This window comes from Cucurbita maxima, unplaced genomic scaffold, assembly GCF_002738345.1.
Source record: "Cucurbita maxima cultivar Rimu unplaced genomic scaffold, Cmax_1.0 Cma_Scf00003, whole genome shotgun sequence".
Classification (NCBI taxonomy): Eukaryota; Viridiplantae; Streptophyta; class Magnoliopsida; order Cucurbitales; family Cucurbitaceae; genus Cucurbita; species Cucurbita maxima.
The window spans coordinates 1,952,718-1,974,651 of record NW_019272019.1 but is presented as its reverse complement, the minus strand read 5'-3'; the positions used below and the strand labels follow the sequence as shown (position 1 = coordinate 1,974,651).

The window sequence follows — 21,934 nt, the reverse complement described above, 5'->3', positions numbered from 1 at the left end:
GGAACATAATTTAGACGTGTTTGCACATTGCCTCTATTATTAATTTCAAATACATAATATTTTCCAAATATAATGGAATATTTTAAAATAGATCTAAATTAGGTGAGTCTCCAAGTTAGATATTAGAACAAATGGTGTATTTTGTTCGGGAAAGTGTTGGATGAAAGTCCTACGTCGGCTAGCCTCGAAGGATATTTGAGGATTGACATGAATCACGAATCTCCATAATGATATGATATTGTCCACTTTGAAGATAAACTCTCCTAACTTTGCTTTCGGTTTTCCCAAAAGATCTCAAACCAATCGAGAGACTATTATTTGATTATAAACCCACGATCATTCCCTAAATCAGCCCATGTGAGACTTTCATCCAACAAACGTTATTCTTTTAATATAAATAAATCTTTAACAAAATTATTTAGATTTGATTTTTGATCTATTTACGTCTCTTATGTATATTAGAATAAGATTCTAATGGTAATATTTAAATTATTTAAAGAAATAAAATCTATCGGAATATTTAAATTATTTAAATTAAAAACTTAACATTATTTTTTTTTTCTTATGAAATATATTAATTAATGAAGTTTTTTTTTTTTTTTTTTACAATTTTTTAAATAAAAAATAAGAAAAAAACATCGGGAGATTATTATAAATTCACTTTGTCCTATTCCGAACAAAAATAAATAAAAAATTTAATAAATGAAGAATGAAATAAGTGGCGACTATAGAACAGAGATAGAGAAATTCATTGTTCCCATCCCACACGATCATCTCCTAATTGACATATGGTGCATGAGATAGGTGTGGCCGAGCAGCGTCGTTTACGGCGGAGACGGCGGATTTGAGGTGGAAGACGACGACAACGACAAAAGCTACGTGGAAGAACACATGTCGAGTTTATAAACAAAATGCTTATGAACAAAAAAGACATGTATTTTTATCTTAGCTAGTTGAGGACGCTATGATACAGATAATATAAAATCATCTATATTTTAAAAATAAAAACTAAAAGCGAGACGAGACACCCTCCTCATCGCCACCTTGTTCTCGACTTATCAAGATCCCACATCAGTTGGAAGGTCACTGGGCAGTGTGCCAACGAGGACATTGGGTCCCGAGAAATTGGATTGTGAAATTTCACATCGATTGAAGAAGGGAACAAAGCTAGAGAGAGAGTGGGAAACGTGTTTTTCTCATGAGATAAATGGAGACGAGGACGGGATTATATTCCCTGCCTCCGCTTAAATCACGGCCCCATTTGTATATATATATAATATATAAATTAATTAATTTTGAGACTCTAATTATAATATTTAAATTAAAGATTATATTATACATTTTTTAAATTAAAAACTATGTTATAATATTAAAATTTTAAATTTTAAAAAATTGTGTTCGTGGTCATATTTAAAATATATTGATTTATTAGGATTTTTTAAAACATTTTTTTAAAGAAAAATTATATTAAAAAATAGAAACTTTAAAATAACTATTTTTCTAAAAGAATAATAAACCGAGAAAAATTATCCGTCTAGAACTCGATTCCTGTAAAAATAAATAAAATTTTTGCGAGGATAAAGAATGAAATAAATAGCAGGGATGGGAGCGGGAAAAGCTTCCCCGTCCCTGACTCGCCCTATCCTATGGACATCTCTAGAGCCCAAGTCCTACAAGAGGAAAGACATGGTGTTCTTTCAAACACAAAATCAATACATACAACAAAGCTACATAAGTCATTCAAACGAAACCGAACAAGAATCATCTCGACAGAGAGCCTATTAACGTTTCAAAGTTTCATATCAATTTCTAGTATCAAGTATCGATAAGCATTTGCCAGTAACTACACGAATCCGAATAACTACACGAATTAGTATCCGAAATCATCGAGTATCCAACCGAGCCCCAAAACGTACTAGCTCGAGGTACCAATAATCCCAAAGCTATGAACATGATTTACCAGCAGCCACCAATATACTTCACACATGACCTATATACCATATATGGCTTCCAAAGTCTTTCAACTTAGAACGGTTAGTTGATTCCTATCAATAACGGTTCTAACTATGTCACGTCCCGAGACCCGAGTGTCATATCTAACAAAATCCACCCAATCCCGATGTGATATCATTTTTTTTTTCAGCGATTCATCAAACGACGAAATATGTACAGCGTTCATGCTAATATCTAGATTTTCGCTTCGGTCGTCTCGACCGCTTCCTAGATATTGCAGAACCATTTACACTTGCTAGTTGTCGTTTCATATTGCCGTTACTAAGTGAATCTATAGCTAACGTTTTCAAGTCTTGGGTGTACCTAATAACATTGGTAACAGTGGCATATACCGTGACCTCGCTCTTTGGGAACGGGATGGATTTTCGCTCGATAACTGCATTTTTTCCACAGAAGAAGTCTTGAACTGCCTCGTCTCTTAGTCTCCGAAAAACGACCTCCTTATCGAGATTCAAAGAATCTGCAGAGACCTGCACAGCAATAAGAGTAACAGTGATTGATCGTAACTTTGTTTCAAAATCTTGTAATTATTCAAAGCAATTTGAAGAACAGTAAAGAATGTTGCATCATGATCTTTAATCATAGTTAATGCCACTAATCAAGGATTATGGTTTACTAGTTGACGTGTAATATCCTTAGAAAGCTATTTTGGAGGGAAGATTAGACTCGAGCAGTTTATCACGGTTTTAAAACGCATTGACTAGGGAGAGGTTTCTACACCCTTATAAGGAATGTTTCGTTCCCCTCTCCAACCGATATGGGATCTCACAATCCACCTCCTTGGGGTTCTAGCGTCCTCGCTGGCACATCGCCTAGTGTCTGACTCTACTATCATTTGCAACTTCCCAAACCCACCGCTAGCAAATATTTGATCGTTTTGGCCCGTTACATCGCCGTCAGCCTCACGTTTTTAAAACGTGTTTACTAGGGAGAGATTTCCACACCCTTATAAGGAATGTTTCGTTCCCCTCTCCAACCAAAGTGGGATCTCACAATCCACCCCCCTTAATGGTCCACCGTCTTTGCTGGCACACTGCTCGGTGTGTGGCTCTGATACCATATGCAACAGCTCAAACCCAGCACTAGCATATATTGTACACTTTGGCCCGTTACATATCGCCATCAGCCTCATGGTTTTAAAACGTGTCTACTAAGGAGAGATTTCCACACCCTTATAAGAAATGCTTCGTTCCCCTCTCTAACCAATGTGGGATCTCACAATCCACCCCCCTAAAGGGTCCAACATCCTCACTGGCACACCGCCCAATGTCTGGCTCTAATACCATTTGCAACAGCTCAAACCCACTGTTAGCATATATTGTCCGCTTTAGCCTGTTACGTATCGTCGTGAGTCTCACGATTTTAAAACGTATCTATTAGGGAGAGGTTTCCACACCCTTTTAAGGAATGTTCCGTTCCCCTCTCCAACCAATGCAAGATCTCACACCTTTTATTCTTAAGCTTTTTCTCAATAAAAGTTAAAAAACACAAAGAACAGAGTTGTTAATGATAGACTAAGGTTTTTTATTTCTTACCTTAAAATCAACAGGGATATTAACTTCAACATGCGAGCTACCACACCCTTCGCTGAAGTTGAGCCTCAAAACCAATTCAAATGATTTTTCCTTTACTGTTCTTCTGATAAATACCAAATGTAAAAGGAATGAGTTAAACATCATTGAAACCAGAGTGGAACATTCAACCAAAAAAACCAACCCATTGATAAACCATTTGACGTGCCAAATGAGTCGTGTTGTTTCCCCGTGAGATTAAATAGCATTTAACATACCCGAAAGTAATAACGTTCTAAATAGTTTCATGTTATACCTTGAAGAACGAAGAACGAAGAACGTAAAAGTACCTTTTAAGGAGAAACGGTTGGCTCTCTAAAGTGGCTGATTTGAAATCTTGATTATCCAAGAACGAAACCTGGGAGAATGCGGTCGAGTGATACTACGTCGGTTACGATTATCCCAAAATGATCGATAGAGATGAGTGGATAGGACAGTTTGTTAGAATCTACTTGCATTATGCTCATGACTTAACACACATTAAGCCTTTTGAGGGTCTTCGTTCCCCTCTCCAACCAGTGTGGGATCTCATAATCCATCCTCTTTGGGGACCTAGCATCCTCGCTGGCACACCGTCCGGTGTCTAGCTCTAACTAATACCTTTTGTAACTGTGCTAGCAAATATTGTCCTCTTTAGGCTTTTCCTTTATGGGTTTCCCCTCAAGGTTTTAAAACGCGTATGCTAGGGAAATGTTTCCACACCCTTATAAGGAATGCTTTGTTCCCCTCTCCAACCAATGTGGGATCTCACAATCCACCCTCCTTGGGGGCCCAGCGTCCTCGCTGGCACACCGCCCGATGTCTAGCTCTGATACCATTTGTAACTACCCGAGCTCACCGCTAGCAGATATTGTCCTCATTGGGCTTTCCCTTCTGGGCTTCCCTTCAAGGTTTTAAAAGGCGTCTGCTAGGAAGATGTTTTCACACCCTTATAAGGAATGTTTTGTTCCCCTCTCCAACCAATGTGGGATCTCACAATCCACCCTGCTTGGAGCCCAGCGTCCTCGCTAGCACACCACAGTGTCTAGCTCTAATACTATTTGTAACTGCCCAAGCCCACCGCTAGCAGGTATTGTCCTCTTTGAGTTTTCCCTTCTGAGCTTCTCCTCAAGTTTTTAAAACGCGTTTGCTAGGAAGAGGTTTTCACACTCTTATAAGAAATGCTTCGTTCCCTCTCCAACAAACGTAGGATCTCAATCTTGCCACAAGAGCAACTTGCAAGATTCTTCTTCCTTCATATGTCTAGCCTAACAAAATTCTTGGTACGTTTAAAAATAGAAAAAAAAGAATTAGACACGACTAACAAACAAGCCTTCAATAACACCAAAGTGTCTAGAATGTCTAGGCTTTTTTATGTTTATTCATGGCAATACGTCCCACTCCATTATTTTACAATCCGACTTCGAACACTCCGACATTAGCTTCAGGACACAAAAGGATCTCCTCTAATTAAGCAGTAAGCACCCACCTAGAGGCTTGAAACCCACACCTTGGCTAATCAGAGGTCAGTCGTACAAAAAGAAGTGCGTGACAACTATAACCGTGACCAAATTTCTAGATCACGAGTACTCAACTATCACGATTGGAATTCAAGTGCCAATATAAAGGAAAATACGCGCAATGATTTTAGATAAATCACCTCAACAGATTTGATAAATGGCAATGTAGCTTTCTGTCCATGCACACTTAATATTCGAAGTGTCCAGTTGACAAATTTCTTGTCTGCAAAAGAGAAAAAAAGGGTTGAATTTGTGATTATAAAGTATATATTATAAGGCATTCTAACCCATGGGTATCACTGCTTCCAATAGATGTGAAAAGAATATAAGAAAACATCATTCCAACATTTCAAAAGTGAATGAAAGAATCAAAAGGGATTTGTCCTCGCAGAATAGACAATCAAATGATTCAAGTAACATAATTCCTATTTGTAGCACAAGAGAATTGACCTTTCATGTCACAGGGAGAAACCAGCGTAATTGAACTTGTAACCGCCCAAGCTCACCGCTAGCAAATATTGTCCTCTTTGGACTTTTTCTTTCGAGTTTTCCCTCAAGGTTTTTAAAATGTGTCTGCGAGGGAGTGGTTTCCACACTCTTATAAATAATGTTTCGTTCTCTTCTCCAACCGATGTGGGATCTCACAATCTACCCTCCTTCGGGGCCCAGCGTCTTTGTTGGCACTCGTTCCCTTCTCCTATCGATGTGGGACCCCCCCAATCCACCTCCCTTCGGGCCCAACGTCCTTGTTAGCACACCACCTCATGTCCACACCCCTTTGAGGTTCAGCCTTCTCGCTGGCACATCTCCCGATGTCTAGCTCTAATACAATTTGTAACGACCCAAGCCCACCATTAGCAGATATTATTCTCTTTGGACTTTCCCTTTCAGGCTTTCACTCAAGGTTTTTAAAACGCGTCTGCTAGGGAGAGGTTTCCCCACCCTTATAAAGAATATTTCGTTCTCCTCCCCAACCAATGTGGGATCCCACAGAACTACACAACAAGAACAATATGAACATATGAATGATAAAAGATTTTGGTCATTAAGGCCCGTTTGATGTCACGGATTTGGGAATGGGGATAGGCAAGGGTTTGTGATATCTTTGTTTGGTTCGAGGTTCATGAGGATGGCCATGGGAATAATGTATTCTATTCCCTAACAAAAGTATGAATTGTCTTTTAGTCTATTTTATTTTCTATTGTTTCTATTAATTAGAGCCTATTAAAATTATATATAAGGTTATTATCATTAACTTCATAAAATAATACAAACATAACTTGTTTCCGTAATGTTTTGATGACATTCTCATGCACAACCAAACACAACAACCTTATTCTCACGCATCTATGAAACCTTAAATCCAGTAGCTCAGGTGTGTTGTGTGACACTAGCAAATCTCAATTCAAAGGGAAGAGACATGCCTCTTTTTTTTCTTTTTTTTTCTTCTTCTTCTTATAGGAAACAATATGTATATTAGACGATGGCTCCTTTTCTCAGTCTAATAATAAAAAATTAACATTCTAAAGCATGGTCGGAAAAAGACATGGTGTGAGATCCCACATCGGTTGGGGAAGAGAACAAAGCATTCTTTATAAGGGTGTGGAAACCCCCCTCTAGTGAACGCGTTTTAAAACCGTGAGACTAACGGCGATAAGTAACGGGCCAAAGCGGACAATATCCACTAGCGGGTGGATTGGGATATCACAAATGATATCAAAGCCAGGCACCGGGCTGTGTGCCAGGGAGAACGCTGGACCCCGAAGGGGGTGAATTGTGAGATTCCACATCGGTTGGGGAAGAGAATGATGCATTTTTTATAAGGGTGTGGAAACCTCCCCCTAACGGACACATTTTAAAACCGTGAGGCTCACGGAAATACGTAACGGACCAAAGCTGACAATATCTACTAGCGGTGGGCATAGGCTATTACACATGGAAAGCTAGAAAGCAACAAAAAGATGGTAGCTACCAGATTTCTTTCTTTGCATAAGGATTTTTGCTCATAGATAAGGAAGAAGTATCATATGCGAATGCTTACTCTATAAATATAAACAGTAGACTAACGTAACTTAAGGCAGAGATCTAGTAGACTAACGGCATTCCCTTTTCAAGCCTACTAATGCATTTTTAACTGACATTGTAACGACCCAAGCCCACCGCTAGCAAATATTGTCCTCTTTAGGCTTTCCCTTTCGGGCTTCCCCTCAAGGCTTTAAAACGCGTTTGCTAGGGGAAGGTTTCCACACCATTATAAAAGATGTTTTGTTCTCCTCCCCAACCAATGTGGGTATGGGTCGTTACAGACATGCAATGCAATACAATAAGAACAAATTTAAGAGGAATTACCAAGACTCAAGGCTTGAGAAAGTATAATCTGGAAAAGATCAATTCGAACAAACGGGGGAATTTGCATCTTTAGGATCTCCATTACGCCCGAAATGACCTATGACAGTTCGATCGAACAAGAAAGATATTAAATAAAATAAATTTATGATATAGTGTTTAAAGTATGATGGTCAAATTCAAATGAGATAAATGGCATGAATACAACTTTATTTTGCTTGGTATTGAAGATAAATGATATTATTACCAAAATGTAGTTCTTGTCTTCATTGGGCTTAGAAAAAACAATACCTTATCGACACGACCATGGATAACCAAACTTGCTTTCTTGTCCTTTGGTGTTTTCTGTCAGAAAAGGCAAACAACAATTTCATTATGATCATAATACTTCAGTTTATGCCTAATTACAAGACGATATCCGTACGTTATTGTTTATCGCAGGTTTACCCGAATGATATGCACGACAATACAATATAGATGGGACAAGGAAGAAGGTCAAGCACCAAAACGAGGAAGTAACAAAGAGAACTTTAACTGTAAGTAACGAAAGGGGCATAAAATTTACCCCAAGAAAGAGCCAAAGGTTATGAAGTTCAAAGACCACCCAAGTGATCTTGTTTTTTCTTTATGGTAGTACACGTGTTCTCTCATCGAACAACTAAAGGAGGTATGCCTCAAATTTGTGAGATCTCACAACGGTTGGGGAGGAGAACGAAATATTCTATAGAAGGGTGTAGAAACCTCTCTCTAGCAGACGCGTTTTAAAACCTTTAAGGGAAGCCCGGAAGGGAAAGAAAAAAGAGGACAATATCTGCTAGTGGTGGATTTGGGTTGTTACAAATGACATCAAAGCTAGACACTGGACGATGTGCCAGCGAGAAGAATGAGCCTTGAAGGGGAGCGAACACGAGGCGATGTGCCAGCAAGAACGTTAGGTCCCGAAGATGGGTGGATTGGGAGGTCCCACATCAATTGGAGAAGGGAACGAGTGCCAGCAAAGACGCTAGGCCCTGAATGAGGTGGATTGTGAGATCCCACATTGGTTGGGGAAGAGAACTAAACATTCTTTATAAGAGTGTGAAAACTTCTCCCTGACAGACGCGTTTTAAAACCTTGAGGGAAAACCCGAAAAGGAAAGCCAAAAAGGACAATATCTACTAACGGTGGGCTTGGACACAAATCTGTCTTAAAGCTTATCATTTATTGACTTTCTATCTACCAAGATAAAGATAATAATAATAATAAGGGAAATTGCACAAACCACCTTTAAAATACAGGGATTCTTCGTGCAATTGTAACAAATCCCATAATTCAGGGGTAGTTTGTGCAATTTTCCTAATAATAATATTAATAAAATTCATCAGGAAAAAAAAAACAAAAATAGAGGGCAAGCCCTATATTCGCTTGAAATAAGAGATCGAATACCTGAAGATTAACGATGACAATTTTCCCCCCGCCACGAAGTGCTTTTAGAGGAAGGTTGCATGCTGGAGTGATCTGCAAACTGCACATAGTAATCATACCTATGACCATCCAAAAAGATCCCACAAATATAAATTTTCATCGTATGCACGAAAGATGCTTTACAGACAACCGTATGATAGAACTATACGAGCACAATAGTTTAGTTTCATCACATGAAAAGGACATAGAAACGTGCTTATTTCAGCTAACAAAGTAGTTAAAACCAGATTTTTTTTGTTTAAAACTCGAAACGACCACATTCACAAGTTAAAAAATGTCATCGCATAGCAAGAGATGCTCTACTTACCTTGTCCCTAGACACAATACAATATCAGCCATCTTGCAGTGTCTCTCAGCTGGATTCATCTCCTTCGGAGGCAATGCATCCTGCATTTATACAGGGCTCAGATGTCATAAACAGACAATCATGGTTAGCTATATAAGAGATAGTACTTCCTTAAGACAGTCGACTAAAATCTTTGCTATAATCTTGCAGAAGGAAGTGGCCAAGCTGATAGGTTTTAAGTTATTTATCTCAGAAGCTCTAGTGATCTTTGGAATAAGACGGATATAAATCTTGTTCGCATGACTGCAACAAATCAGTTTTGGAAAACTCGTGGAATAACTAAATTACATTTGGTATCAAAATGTTACATGTTTTCAAGAATGGTGAGATTCCACATCGGTTGGGGAGGAGAACGAAGCATTCTTTATAAGAGTGTGGAAACCTCTCCCTAGTAGACGAGTTTTAAAGCCTTGAGGGGAAGCTCGAAAGGGAAAGCTCAAAGAGGACAATATCTGCTAGCGGTGGGCTTGGGCCATTACAAATATTATGAGATCCCACATCGGTTGGGGAGGAGAACAAAGCATTCTATATAAGGGTGTGGAAACCTCTCCCTAGTAGACGCGTTTTAAAGCCTTGAGGAGAAACTCGAAAGAGAAAGCCCAAAAAGGACAATATTTGCTAGCGGTGGGCTTGGGCCGTTACAAATAGGTATCAGAGCCAGACACCGGGCGATGTGCCAGCGAGAAGGTTAAGCCCCGAAAAGGGTGGACATGAGGCGGTGTGCCAGCAAGGACACTAGGCCCCAAAGGGGGTGGATTAGGGGGGTCACACATCGATTGGAGAAGGAACGAGTGCCAGCAAGGACGCTGGGCTCTAAAGCAGGGTAGATTGCGAGATCCCACATTGGTTGGGGACGAGAACGAAGCATTCTTTATAAGGATGTGGAAACCTCTCCCCAATAGACGCGTTTTAAAACCTTGAGGGGAAGCAAGGGAAAACCCAAAGAGGATAATATCTACTAGTGGTGGGCTTGGGCCGTTACAAAAATTCTTTCGTCACACCATAAGGATTCAGAGACTTTCAATTACCAAGCTGTTTAGCTACTTTGCACGCGGCCTCCTCTTCAAAAGGTCTCTCAATCCAAACTCCCAAAAAAGTTGGAAGAGGTTCCAATGGAGCCCCTAGAAAAGCGAGTCTTGACCAACATCAGAAGTATAAAGATTTTGAAAAAGAACCAAACACTTCCTCGACTTCCAAATTAGAATTCCATGGAAAGCCAAAGTTTCAAGTAATCTTCCATTTGTACTATGATCCACATTGATGTGGAAGCTATAAACAGAACAGAACACAAAAATTGAAACAAACCACCAAAGAGATAAGAATTCTAAAGACTGAGAATACTAAATTTGTCAACTAACTGAAACAAACCTTGAAAATATATAAAATACGAAAGAACCGTGAGTACGCTAAAAATATTTACTACCTAGACTCGTTCTTTATATTTAAAAAATGCAAGACAGCCAATAAGAAAAGTACCTCCCAGTCGAGAACTGTATCCCTTAGTTTAGCTCCACAATTGGCATCCGAACATCTCCGAGAAGTATCTTTCAATCCGATAGTTTCTACTTCAAAATCCCTCAAATACCTTAAGAATATTTTAGAGTCAGATAACCAACGGGTAAGGGGAAAAAACCACTCATTCACAAATATGGAAGCAACAAAACAGCAGTGGCCAAAGATAACAATATTCATTTTTTAGTTAACAGAATAGTATTCCAGATTTATAAAAAAAATATATTATCTATTTTTGAGAAAAGGGAGCACTACAGAATAATTTGTCAACCGACAGCAAAAGAAAGGAATTATTTTCTTTTAGAAGAAATCATTAACCATTCATTTCGGAATGACCCAGGCCCACCGCTAGCAAATATTGTCCTCTTTGGGCCTTCCCTTTCGGGCTTCCCCTCAAGGTTTTTAAAACTCATCTGCTAGACTCTTATAAAGAGTGTTTCGTTCTCCTCCCCAACCAATGTGGAAGATCTTACAATCCACCCTCCTTCAGAGTCCAGCGTCCTCGTTGGCACTCGTTCCTTTGTCCAATTGATGTGGGACCCCACCAAATCTACCCCCCTCGTGTCTACCCCCTTTGGGGAACAACCTCCTCGCTGGCACATCGCCCGATGTTTGGCTCTGATACCATTTGTAACAGCCCAAGCCCAGGTCCATAGCTAGCAGATATTGTCCTCTTTGGGCTTCCCCTCAAGGTTTTTAAAATGTGTCTGCTAAGGAGAGGTTTCCACACTCTTAAAAGGGTGTTTCGTTCTCCTCCTCAACCAATGTGGGATCTTACACTCTCCTTTGTTCTTTCTTGTCTTCTACGTGGAAGCTCCAAATCCAAGAATTTTTGGTTCTTCAATGGATCATTGGCCATTTTCTTTTCGGCTTCTTCGACTTATAGTGATTCTAAAGACTACTTCACTCAACTACCTCATGGGCCTTATTTGCAGCCTCAGGTTTAGTTGGTCCGAATTAACGTGTCAAAGCTCCCACTTAAAATTTGGTTTGAACACAATTAGATGACATTGTTACGAATTTGGCTGCTTTAATTTCTCCTCCTAAGGTTTTTCTTTTTGATCGTTTCATTTTCACTCCAATGGGGGTTTGTATCCTAGAACATTTTTCTGTTCCTTTCCATTAGCTGATCAAAAGTTCATTTCTTGTTCTAAAAATTTAAATCTATTTTGTAACTATTTCTTGTTTTTTTGTGATAAAAATTGCAGCATTTTCGCAGATGCTTAGAGTCGTGCTTCCCTTCGTTTTTTCAATTCTAAATATCAAAAATCAAAACAAATTTCCAAGGTTCGATTATGAATATGTTGAAATGCATAAAAATACCCTTAAATGTTTGCCTATTTCTTTTCAACTAAATAGCACTTTTTTTTTTTAACAAGATACAAACTTTTCACTGATTGATGAAAAGAAGCAACAATGCTCAAAGGATAGCATGATCGTTATTCGAGTGAGAAAACATATGCACGGGAAAGAGTGAAACGAGACCATATAACAAGAACATCAGAAGTTGAAATAAACAAAAACACATAAAATAGAAACTTACTCAGCTCCACATGAAGGGCACGTTTCCATGAACGAGTTCCCATGTAATTCAGCAAGTTTCTCTCTTGGAATGCCAGATCGAAGATGGAGGCCATCAATATTCTATAATGAAATATCTCGGTAAGCAAGCGAGAAAAAAAAAATTCTTAATGTAAAGAATGCATGTAAAGTTGTATAATAAAGATGTCATTCAAAAATTTCTACCAAGTATTTGAAATGATAACTTCGACTCCATTAGTCCATAATAGAAGAAATCTTGAAGGCAAAGGAGGACCAACCAAATTATGAAGGAGATTACTTTTCGAGTCGTTTGTAAAAATCTAACGTAATCTAAGCCAAAGCATATAACGGCCAAAGAACAAATGATTCCGTACTTCCAAACCCACAAAACACAAGAAAGTGTCCCAGGCTTTCGTACCAAGTCATTGTACTATTGGGCTGGATGGAATTGTTTAATTCATCCAAAGACGGTGCATCCCCTCAATTGTCCCCAGTTCTATTGATTTTGATGACAGAGTATGAGGTCAATTTAAGTAGTGAGGAGCTTGACCAGCAGCCTAATGGTTCGTTTTTTGGATGATATTGTTACCGAAGACTTCTTTGTAGACGATCTTGTCTCTTTGTTTCATGTAAGAAAGCTTTGAAATCAAAGGAAGAATTGGAACTAAATCAGAATGTTGAAATTGACAGCACTATACATGTCCCTCCATCTTTCGCACAATCCTCTTCTTTAATTGAAGTCAGTGGCCTCCTCTTTTGTGAAATTCCTCCTTTGCAACCCGAGGTGATCGGTCAAAAGGTTTCACAGTAGGCTCTTTGTCCATCTTGTATCCCGATAATCTTGGATATTAGAGGTCTGCGAGTCTGTTCTAATAGCATTAATCTGAAGGGTTTTTTCCCCCTCTTCTCCAGTGCCCTGACATGTTGCTGCTCTTTCAAGAAACAAGTTCCAAAGTCATCTTTTGGGCTTTGCGGTACCACTTGTTCGATCCGGAGGGTTGCTTTTCTTGTGGATTGATAGCAAGGTCTTCGTCTTAGAGGTTTTAAAAAGTTGGTATTCTCTCTCGGACAAAGTCACTTTTCCGCTCGTCAATTTCATCAGGAATGGTGTAATTCTCAAATGTCTACCGCTATCTCTCTAACGTCTTCGCCTAAGTGATCTTAAAGCTTTTTGTTAGCTTCCTAGCAATTTTCTTGCAGAATCTTTGGATGTGATTCAGGACACGAATTGGGTTTATCTCTTCGAAATGCTTTCAGCAATCGATATGAACTTTATGTCTCTGATGATCAACATTCTGCACTACTTGGTTTGGCAAAAGCAATGAGATTGGTTGCATCATTCCGCTTCGATGCTGTATGGGAAAAGCTGAATGACATTCTGGACAATGTGGAGCGTAGTTTTTTTCGGAGTTTCCTATCATTTTTCTCTGATGGTTTCAAAAAAGATTCTGACCATATAATGCAGGCTTGGCTCTCATGTGTGGATATGCTCCAAAATATGCACCATCAACAGATATTGAGCCCAGGATAGATGCACATGTTCAGGAAGTGCATCATTGGAAATTTCTATTCGAGGATTTATTTTTTTCAGGAAAAGCTAAAAATTGGAGTTTAGTTAGACACATACGTTTTATATATTTAAAAAAAAACGTGTTTGTGTCCTACTTCTTAAGAAGGGTCTCAGGTCCCAGAAGTGCATGATAAAGTGCATGATAAAGTGCATGATAAAGCCTTCCGCTATCTTATACCCTCCCTTAGAAGTACAACGTGGGGAGATCACTGCTTACTGTTCACGGAAACATCCGACTATAAGAGAATCAAGTCAACCACGTATCTTTCTGATCCCAAGACTAGCTTTCCCAAACAAAATGTATATTGTGAAATGGTGGTGCTATAACAAATCCATAGTACCTTAACTTGCCGTTGCTGCACAAAGAAAGCAACCTGACCTTACTTCTAAGGGTTACTCTCATTTGAAGAAATGACCTTAAATCCTAGTGTCTTGACTCCGATCCCATGTCTATGCTTCTTAGAGCTACGGTAAATTTAATTATATCTATACTTTGACACTCCTCAAAGCTTAGGGCACAACAAATGGAAGTCAATATTGGGAAGAATTGGATATTATAGGGGTACGAACACAAGACCTCATGCTCTGATACCAACTTTAATCACCCATCAGTCCAAAAGGTCTTGTGTTCGAACACATAACCCCCTTGCTTTTTCAAAGAATCAAAAGAAATACATGGCTTGACCTTTCTTTTTCAAATGACCCCTCCTTATTCCTTTCTTTATTATCCTTAGTGACTTTGATTGCAATAAGAACCTCATCTAGAGTTTATCTTACAACCACAATGCTCCTCGATACCTAGAAATCGTACTTGGAAACCTCTCTCATCTTTTCAGCCAACACCTAGGTTTTTTATAAGAGACAATACCTTAGGAGCCGCCCCCACCAGGTAGGCGGCCTTAGTCTCTTTTGTCAATCAACCTTCCCTGGATTGAAAGAACTTTCTAAGAAATTGGCTTCTTTCAAGGGTGGCTGCTTCTAGGCAAACCTCCTGGTTGTCTCTGCACCCCTACCTCCAAGGATGGTCTTATACACACTTATGACAAACTGAACATACCTCAACTCGTTAAGGCATATTCTATCGACCAAGTAGTCACAAGTTCAAATCATCTCACCCCCATTTGTTGTCGAGCTTAAAAAAACTTGACTTTGATATTCCTCCATTTCTTTGAAAGAACTTATAAATATTTATCACTCAACTAATGAGGCAGAAATCGCACCCTTTCCAGCTAGTCCTTTTATAGAAAATACCGACTTGAGTACGACTGTCCTCAGCTAGTCCTTTTATAGAAAATATATACATAAAAAAGAGGTCTCAATATGTTAACATAGCACCCATAGATGAGAAAAAAATATGCACTACCTGACTAATGATGAACTTCAATATACCAGCCTTCTCTAACTCAACCAAAGCCATATGAGTCATGCTCGGCGCTGCATGATGAAATGGTAGTGACGCTTCTGGTAAGGCTTTACCTTCACGCTGAAAAATTTTATCGTGTTACGAATTCATTTGTTTATAAGCCAAAATAATGAAGGCAAGAAAAGAAATTTTCGACGAAAACACTTCATGCGTTTGATAGATGTAGTACCAATGGACTAGGATCTTTAAAATATTACATGATAAAAAAACATTAGAAAATATCAACTTGATTTTCATAATTTAATAAATCCAGATAAAAAAAGGTTGCTCGAGCCTCAAAGGTATCTTATTAGACATAGCGTAGAGATATAACTCGCCTGAAGAGTCCATATTCCTTTAGGACCTCGAAAATCAGGTATGCCACAAGAGGTCGATATTCCTGCACCCGTAAACACCACTAGATGCTTGCTCTGCAATTACAAACAAAGTTTCTCAAGAGATTGCTTAGCAAGAATCTACAAATAAGTTAAATAAAATAGATTTATACCTTTTGTATCATCATAGTTAGTCGCTCAATCTGCCACAAACAAATCGATGTTAAAATACCAAAAATCTAATATTTAAACCATATAATGAACTTAATTAATAAGAATAGCTCAGAAAAAACAGTCAAATAATAAGAAATCCTAGGACAATGATTTATGAGAAAACGTCAAATAGGTGAAAGCATATAGTTGTACTCTCTCCTCGCTCTCTCATATCCCCTATCCATTCTTGTTCTACATACACTCAGAATTTCTGGACAACGATTCTCAATATATTCGGATGGTGTCTCACATCTCCTAGGGAGGTAAAGGAATTTTTGGATATGGCCTTAATGTAACGTCCTTTCAAGAACGAAAAAGCCCGGTTATGGAAAATCTTCATCATGGCTTTCTCTTGGAATATGTGGAAAGAATGAAATCAGAGAATATTTGCAGAAAAGACAGACCTACACAAAACTTTTCGACAATATTGTTTACAAAGCTGTATCTTGGTGTAAGACTGTATAGGTACAAAAAGAGATATTGANGATATGGCCTTAATGTAACGTCCTTTCAAGAACGAAAAAGCCCGGTTATGGAAAATCTTCATCATGGCTTTCTCTTGGAATATGTGGAAAGAATGAAATCAGAGAATATTTGCAGAAAAGACAGACCTACACAAAACTTTTCGACAATATTGTTTACAAAGCTGTATCTTGGTGTAAGACTGTATAGGTACAAAAAGAGATATTGATATGACCTTAATGTAACGTCCTTTCAAGAACGAAAAAGCCCGGTTATGGAAAATCTTCATCATGGCTTTCTCTTGGAATATGTGGAAAGAATGAAATCAGAGAATATTTGCAGAAAAGACAGACCTACACAAAACTTTTCGACAATATTGTTTACAAAGCTGTATCTTGGTGTAAGACTGTATAGGTACAAAAAGAGATATTGATATGACCTTAATGTAACGTCCTTTCAAGAACGAAAAAGCCCGGTTATGGAAAATCTTCATCATGGCTTTCTCTTGGAATATGTGGAAAGAATGAAATCAGAGAATATTTGCAGAAAAGACAGACCTACACAAAAATTTTCGACAATATTGTTTACAAAGTTGTATCTTGGTGTAAGACTGTATAGGTACAAAAAGAGATATTGAGCTTTCACCGATTAGCAACCACGAAAACAAGTTAATCATAATTCCATCAATCAAATTTGGAGGGTAAACCATCTTCATGTGCTTAACTGGGTGCTTTTATGGGCTTTTGAATTTGGAAGGAATCAAAGGACATTTGAAGACAAAGAAGCTTCTTTTGTTGTTTTTTACAATTGTAACAACTGAAACCGACCATTAGCAAATATTGTCCTCTTTGAGCTTTCCTTTTTAGGCTTCCCCTCAAGGTTTTAAAACGCGTCTACTACGAAGAAGTTTTCATACCCTTATAAGTAATGCTTCGTTGTGAGACCTCACAATCCACCCCCCTTGGGAGCTCAACGTCCTCGCTGGCACACTGCCCGGTGTCTGGCTCTGATACCCTTTGTAATAGCTCAAGCCCACCACTAGCAAATATTATCCTATTTGAGATTTCTCTTTCGGGCTTCTCCTCAAGGTTATAAAGCTTCCCAGTTGGCATAAATCTAGATAAAAGAGTAATTACAAGTAGTATAGGAAGAAGAAATCACCAGGTACAGAGCAATTCAATTATTTTCAAATCGACCCATTTACTATCTATTGTTTCTCTCCCCAAAAAAAATCTTGATTTGTTTTTTCCCCTTCGAAAAGCCTCGTTTCTTTCAGACCGAACTCTCCAAAGAAGAGCTATCACTAGATTCAGCACATTAACCCAAAGAATTCTAGCATTACCATGAAGCTCCACATCACCTAGCAGCTCGAAAATGGCCTCTAACATCTCATAGGGAGGCACCATTTAAACTTGAATGTAGAAAAATTGACCTCCAAGGGCCTCTTGAAGTGGCAAGATTACGTTGACCCAAAATCCAGCCGCAAGAGCAATACCACTTCAATTGGGCTGATTTTAAACCACCGTCTCTTCCAGAGGAAACCTCCATAAACATTTGGAGGCAAGTAAAACATTCCTGTTCTTAAGGATCTAACCAATGTGAGAGACACCATTTCACAAATTAAAAGGGAACTGCCCTTCAAGTTTGCTCATCCCCCCAACACACAGATCACTTTAAAGTTAACAGTGTTCATCACAAAACAACAAGATCATTCAATCAAGTAGATAGCTATGGAAACTTATTCTATTTCAAATGAATTCATATATGCACTCCATTGCATGCTTTAACTAAGCCAAACATAGATGTTCTTGCCTAGAGAAGAATCTGCATTTCCCTTCATACGGATTTACAAACATCAGTTCAATTACCCACAAAGCAACTTGAAATCAACACAAAATGCATATCATGGCTTCAAGATCTCGTGAATAACACGCTATCGTACAATTAAAAACTTCAAGACAGCCCTGCTTCGAAAATGCACCATAAAAAAACATGTATGTGTTCAAAAACCAGACACAAATAACAATGATCGGCACTGAAATTGCAGAAGATCGCAATCCCGACAAACGAAATAGCACAAAGAACAATGAAAAAGGAGATAATCAACCTTTTCTTCTAAAACGTGAGGTGGGTCAAAATGTTCTGTCATTCCCACTTTTCCAACGTCTTCTATGAACGAAAGCTTCTCTGCGTAACCCAGAGACATGGTGTCTGTGCTGTCTGTGCTGTCTGTGCTGCCTGTGCTGACCCACTTTCTCTTAGTTTCGCCCCCAGAAGCTGAAGCTAAGATGATCAAAGAGAAGCTCCAGACACGAAAGTCAGGACCCCTCTTGTTCCGCCCCTCGATATGCTCCCAAGTACTTCAAGCATAAGCTTCTTTTTGGGAGACCCCAAATATGCAAAAGGGGATTTTAGTGAATTTGAAACCATCTTTGTTTCAAGATTTTTCATTTCTAGATTTTTTGTTTCTTAATTGCATTTTTTTTTTGCAGATTGGTCCTTAAATTATTTTAATGAGTGTTTAATAAGTCCTTAAACTTTCAAATCCGACTTTGAGATCTGTATCTCTTTTATCCTTAAATTTTTTAAAGTGTGTAATAGATCCTTAAAGTTCAAATCAGACGTTTAAGATCTATATCGATTTGATCCTTAAATTTTCAAAAGTGTTTAATAGGTCCTTAAACTTTCAAACGTTTGAGATTTGTATCCATTTCATTCTTAAATTTTTACAAGTGTCTAGCAGGTCTTTAAACTTTCAAACCCGAGATCTGTATCTATTTTATCCTTAAATTTTCAAAAGTGTGTAATAGATCTTTAAACGTTCAAACCAGACGTTTAAGATTTGTATCGATTTGATTCTTAAATTTTTAAAAGTGTATAATAGGTCCTTCACGTTTCAAACTTGACGTTTGAGATCTTTATCTATTTGATCCTTAAATTTTCAGTAGTGTCTAATAAGTCCTTAAACTTTCAAACTCGACGTTTGACTATTCGATCCTTAAATTTTCAGTAATGTCTAATAAGTTCTTAAACTTGCATTTTAAATTTGTATCTATTTTATCCTTAATTTTTTAAAAGTGTCTGATAAGTTCGTAAACTTTTAAACCTGATGTTTGAGATCTCCATCTATTTCATTCTTAAATCTTCAAGAGTGTCTAATAAGTCTTTAAACTTTCAAACCCAACGTTTGGGATCTGTATCTATTTGATCCTTAAATCTTTAAGAGTGTCTACTAAGTCCTTAAACTTTTAAATCTGACGTTTGAGATCTGAATCTATTTGATCTTTTAAATATGGCCTTTGAGACCCTTAAATTTTCAAGAATGTCTAATAAGTCCTTAAACGTTCAAACTCGACGTTTGAGATCCATATATATTTGATCCTTAAATTTTCAAGAGTGTCTAATAGGTTTAAACTTTCAAACCCAACGTTTGGGATCTGTATCTATTTGATCCTTAAATCTTTAAGAGTGTCTACTAAGTCCTTAAACTTTTAAATCTGACGTTTGAGATCTGAATCTATTTGATCTTTTAAATATGGCCTTTGAGACCCTTAAATTTTCAAGAATGTCTAATAAGTCCTTAAACGTTCAAACTCGACGTTTGAGATCCATATATATTTGATCCTTAAATTTTCAAGAGTGTCTAATAGGTTTAAACTTTCAAACCCAACGTTTGGGATCTGTATCTATTTGATCCTTAAATCTTTAAGAGTGTCTACTAAGTCCTTAAACTTTTAAATCTGACGTTTGAGATCTGAATCTATTTGATCTTTTAAATATGGCCTTTGAGACCCTTAAATTTTCAAGAATGTCTAATAAGTCCTTAAACGTTCAAACTCGACGTTTGAGATCCATATATATTTGATCCTTAAATTTTCAAGAGTGTCTAATAGGTTTAAACTTTCAAACCCAACGTTTGGGATCTGTATCTATTTGATCCTTAAATCTTTAAGAGTGTCTACTAAGTCCTTAAACTTTTAAATCTGACGTTTGAGATCTGAATCTATTTGATCTTTTAAATATGGCCTTTGAGACCCTTAAATTTTCAAGAATGTCTAATAAGTCCTTAAACGTTCAAACTCGACGTTTGAGATCCATATATATTTGATCCTTAAATTTTCAAGAGTGTCTAATAGGTTTAAACTTTCAAACCCAACGTTTGGGATCTGTATCTATTTGATCCTTAAATCTTTAAGAGTGTCTACTAAGTCCTTAAACTTTTAAATCTGACGTTTGAGATCTGAATCTATTTGATCTTTTAAATATGGCCTTTGAGACCCTTAAATTTTCAAGAATGTCTAATAAGTCCTTAAACGTTCAAACTCGACGTTTGAGATCCATATATATTTGATCCTTAAATTTTCAAGAGTGTCTAATAGGTTTCTAAACTTTAATCAAGAGTGTCTAATAGGTTTCTAAACTTTAATTTTTCACAAATTTTAAATTTTTTCCTGTAAAATTAATAAATATTTTTTCCTGAAATGAAACCTTCCCTCTATTTCATTCATTCGGTAAGTAACTGCTAGCAGATATTCTCCTATTTGTGCTTTTCCTTTCGAGCTTCCCCTCGAGGCTTTAAAATGCGTCGTTACGGGAAGATTTCCACACCTTTATAAATGATGTTTTGTTCTCCTCTTCAACCAATGTGGGACATCACAATCCACCCTCTACGGGGCCGAGCGTCCTTGCTAGCATTCTTTCCTTCCTCTGATCGATGTGGGACTGCCACTAAATCCACTCCCATTCAGAGCCCAGCATCCTTACTGACACACCGCCTCGTGTCTACTCCCTTCGGGGAACAACGAGAAAACTGACACATCATATGGTGTCTGGCTCTAAGGCGACACAGGGAAACAGCTTATTAAGTCTTGCTCTATCGTCCTATCCTCTTTTTGTCCTATCCTCTTTTTGTCCTATCCGGTTTTTGCAATTTCTGTATAATACTGCAGTGCTAATTACCCTCATCCCTTATCAGGAGTAGGAAAGGCTAAGGCAATGCCTATTACCCACATACCTTCAGAGGATTAACTCCATCTTTCACAATGTGTTGAAGAGGAAAATTAAATTAGTTCTAAAATAACTAATAAATATATCATTTGATGGTGAACAAAACATTGGTTGCGAGGAGAACAAAACACCATTTATAAGGGTGAGGAAACCTTTCCGTAGTAGACTGTGTTTTAAAGAGAAGCCCAAAAAGAACAATATTTGTTAGCGATGGATCTGGGCCGTTACACTCTATTTAAACGGGAATTTTTTGCTTCATTTTAGACTAATAAACTGTGATTAAATTAAATTAAATTTTCATCTCCTAATATATATTAAATCCGTTAATTCACGTTAAAAATATTAATTGATCAAATAATAATTAGTAAATTAAATTTAGTCTATTAAATAATTTATAATAACGGAAGAAGCATTTGGTTTTTCTATTATTTGTAGTTAATTTATTTTTAAGTAAAATCAATTTGGAATTAATTGTATCCGTTTTTTTTAATGTTTTTAATTGTATTAATTATTCATTAATTAACTCCTTAATAATAATTCACGAATATAGGTAGAAAATGAGAGATAATTAATTATTTAGTTTTATTGAAATTTGTGATAATATTTATATATACAAATGTTCGTTTAACAGAAGGGAGTGAGAGAAAGAAAT

The 21,934-nt window shown here is 37.5% G+C and overlaps 1 protein-coding gene across 2 annotated transcripts; it reads right to left on the bottom strand.

The window, feature by feature from the left end:
* Positions 1-1,764: 1,764 nt before the first annotated feature.
* LOC111476427 (NAD-dependent protein deacetylase SRT1) lies at positions 1,765-18,690 on the bottom strand. 2 transcript variants are annotated; one of them, XM_023120084.1, is made up of 14 exons: positions 18,383-18,690; positions 15,774-15,803; positions 15,604-15,696; positions 15,227-15,346; positions 12,295-12,395; positions 10,716-10,824; positions 9,201-9,280; positions 8,855-8,933; positions 7,721-7,774; positions 7,433-7,529; positions 5,224-5,306; positions 3,875-3,942; positions 3,549-3,651; positions 1,765-2,483 (listed from the first exon to the last, which is right to left on the bottom strand). In XM_023120084.1, exons 1-14 carry the CDS (start codon positions 18,479-18,481, stop codon positions 2,181-2,183), a joined length of 1,419 nt encoding a protein of 472 aa, XP_022975852.1. In that variant the 5' UTR covers positions 18,482-18,690; the 3' UTR covers positions 1,765-2,180. The 2 variants fall into 2 exon arrangements, with proteins under 2 accessions (XP_022975852.1, XP_022975853.1); XM_023120085.1 differs by lacking the exon at positions 18,383-18,690 and adding an exon at positions 17,437-17,484.
* Between the last annotated feature and the right edge of the window lie 3,244 nt (positions 18,691-21,934).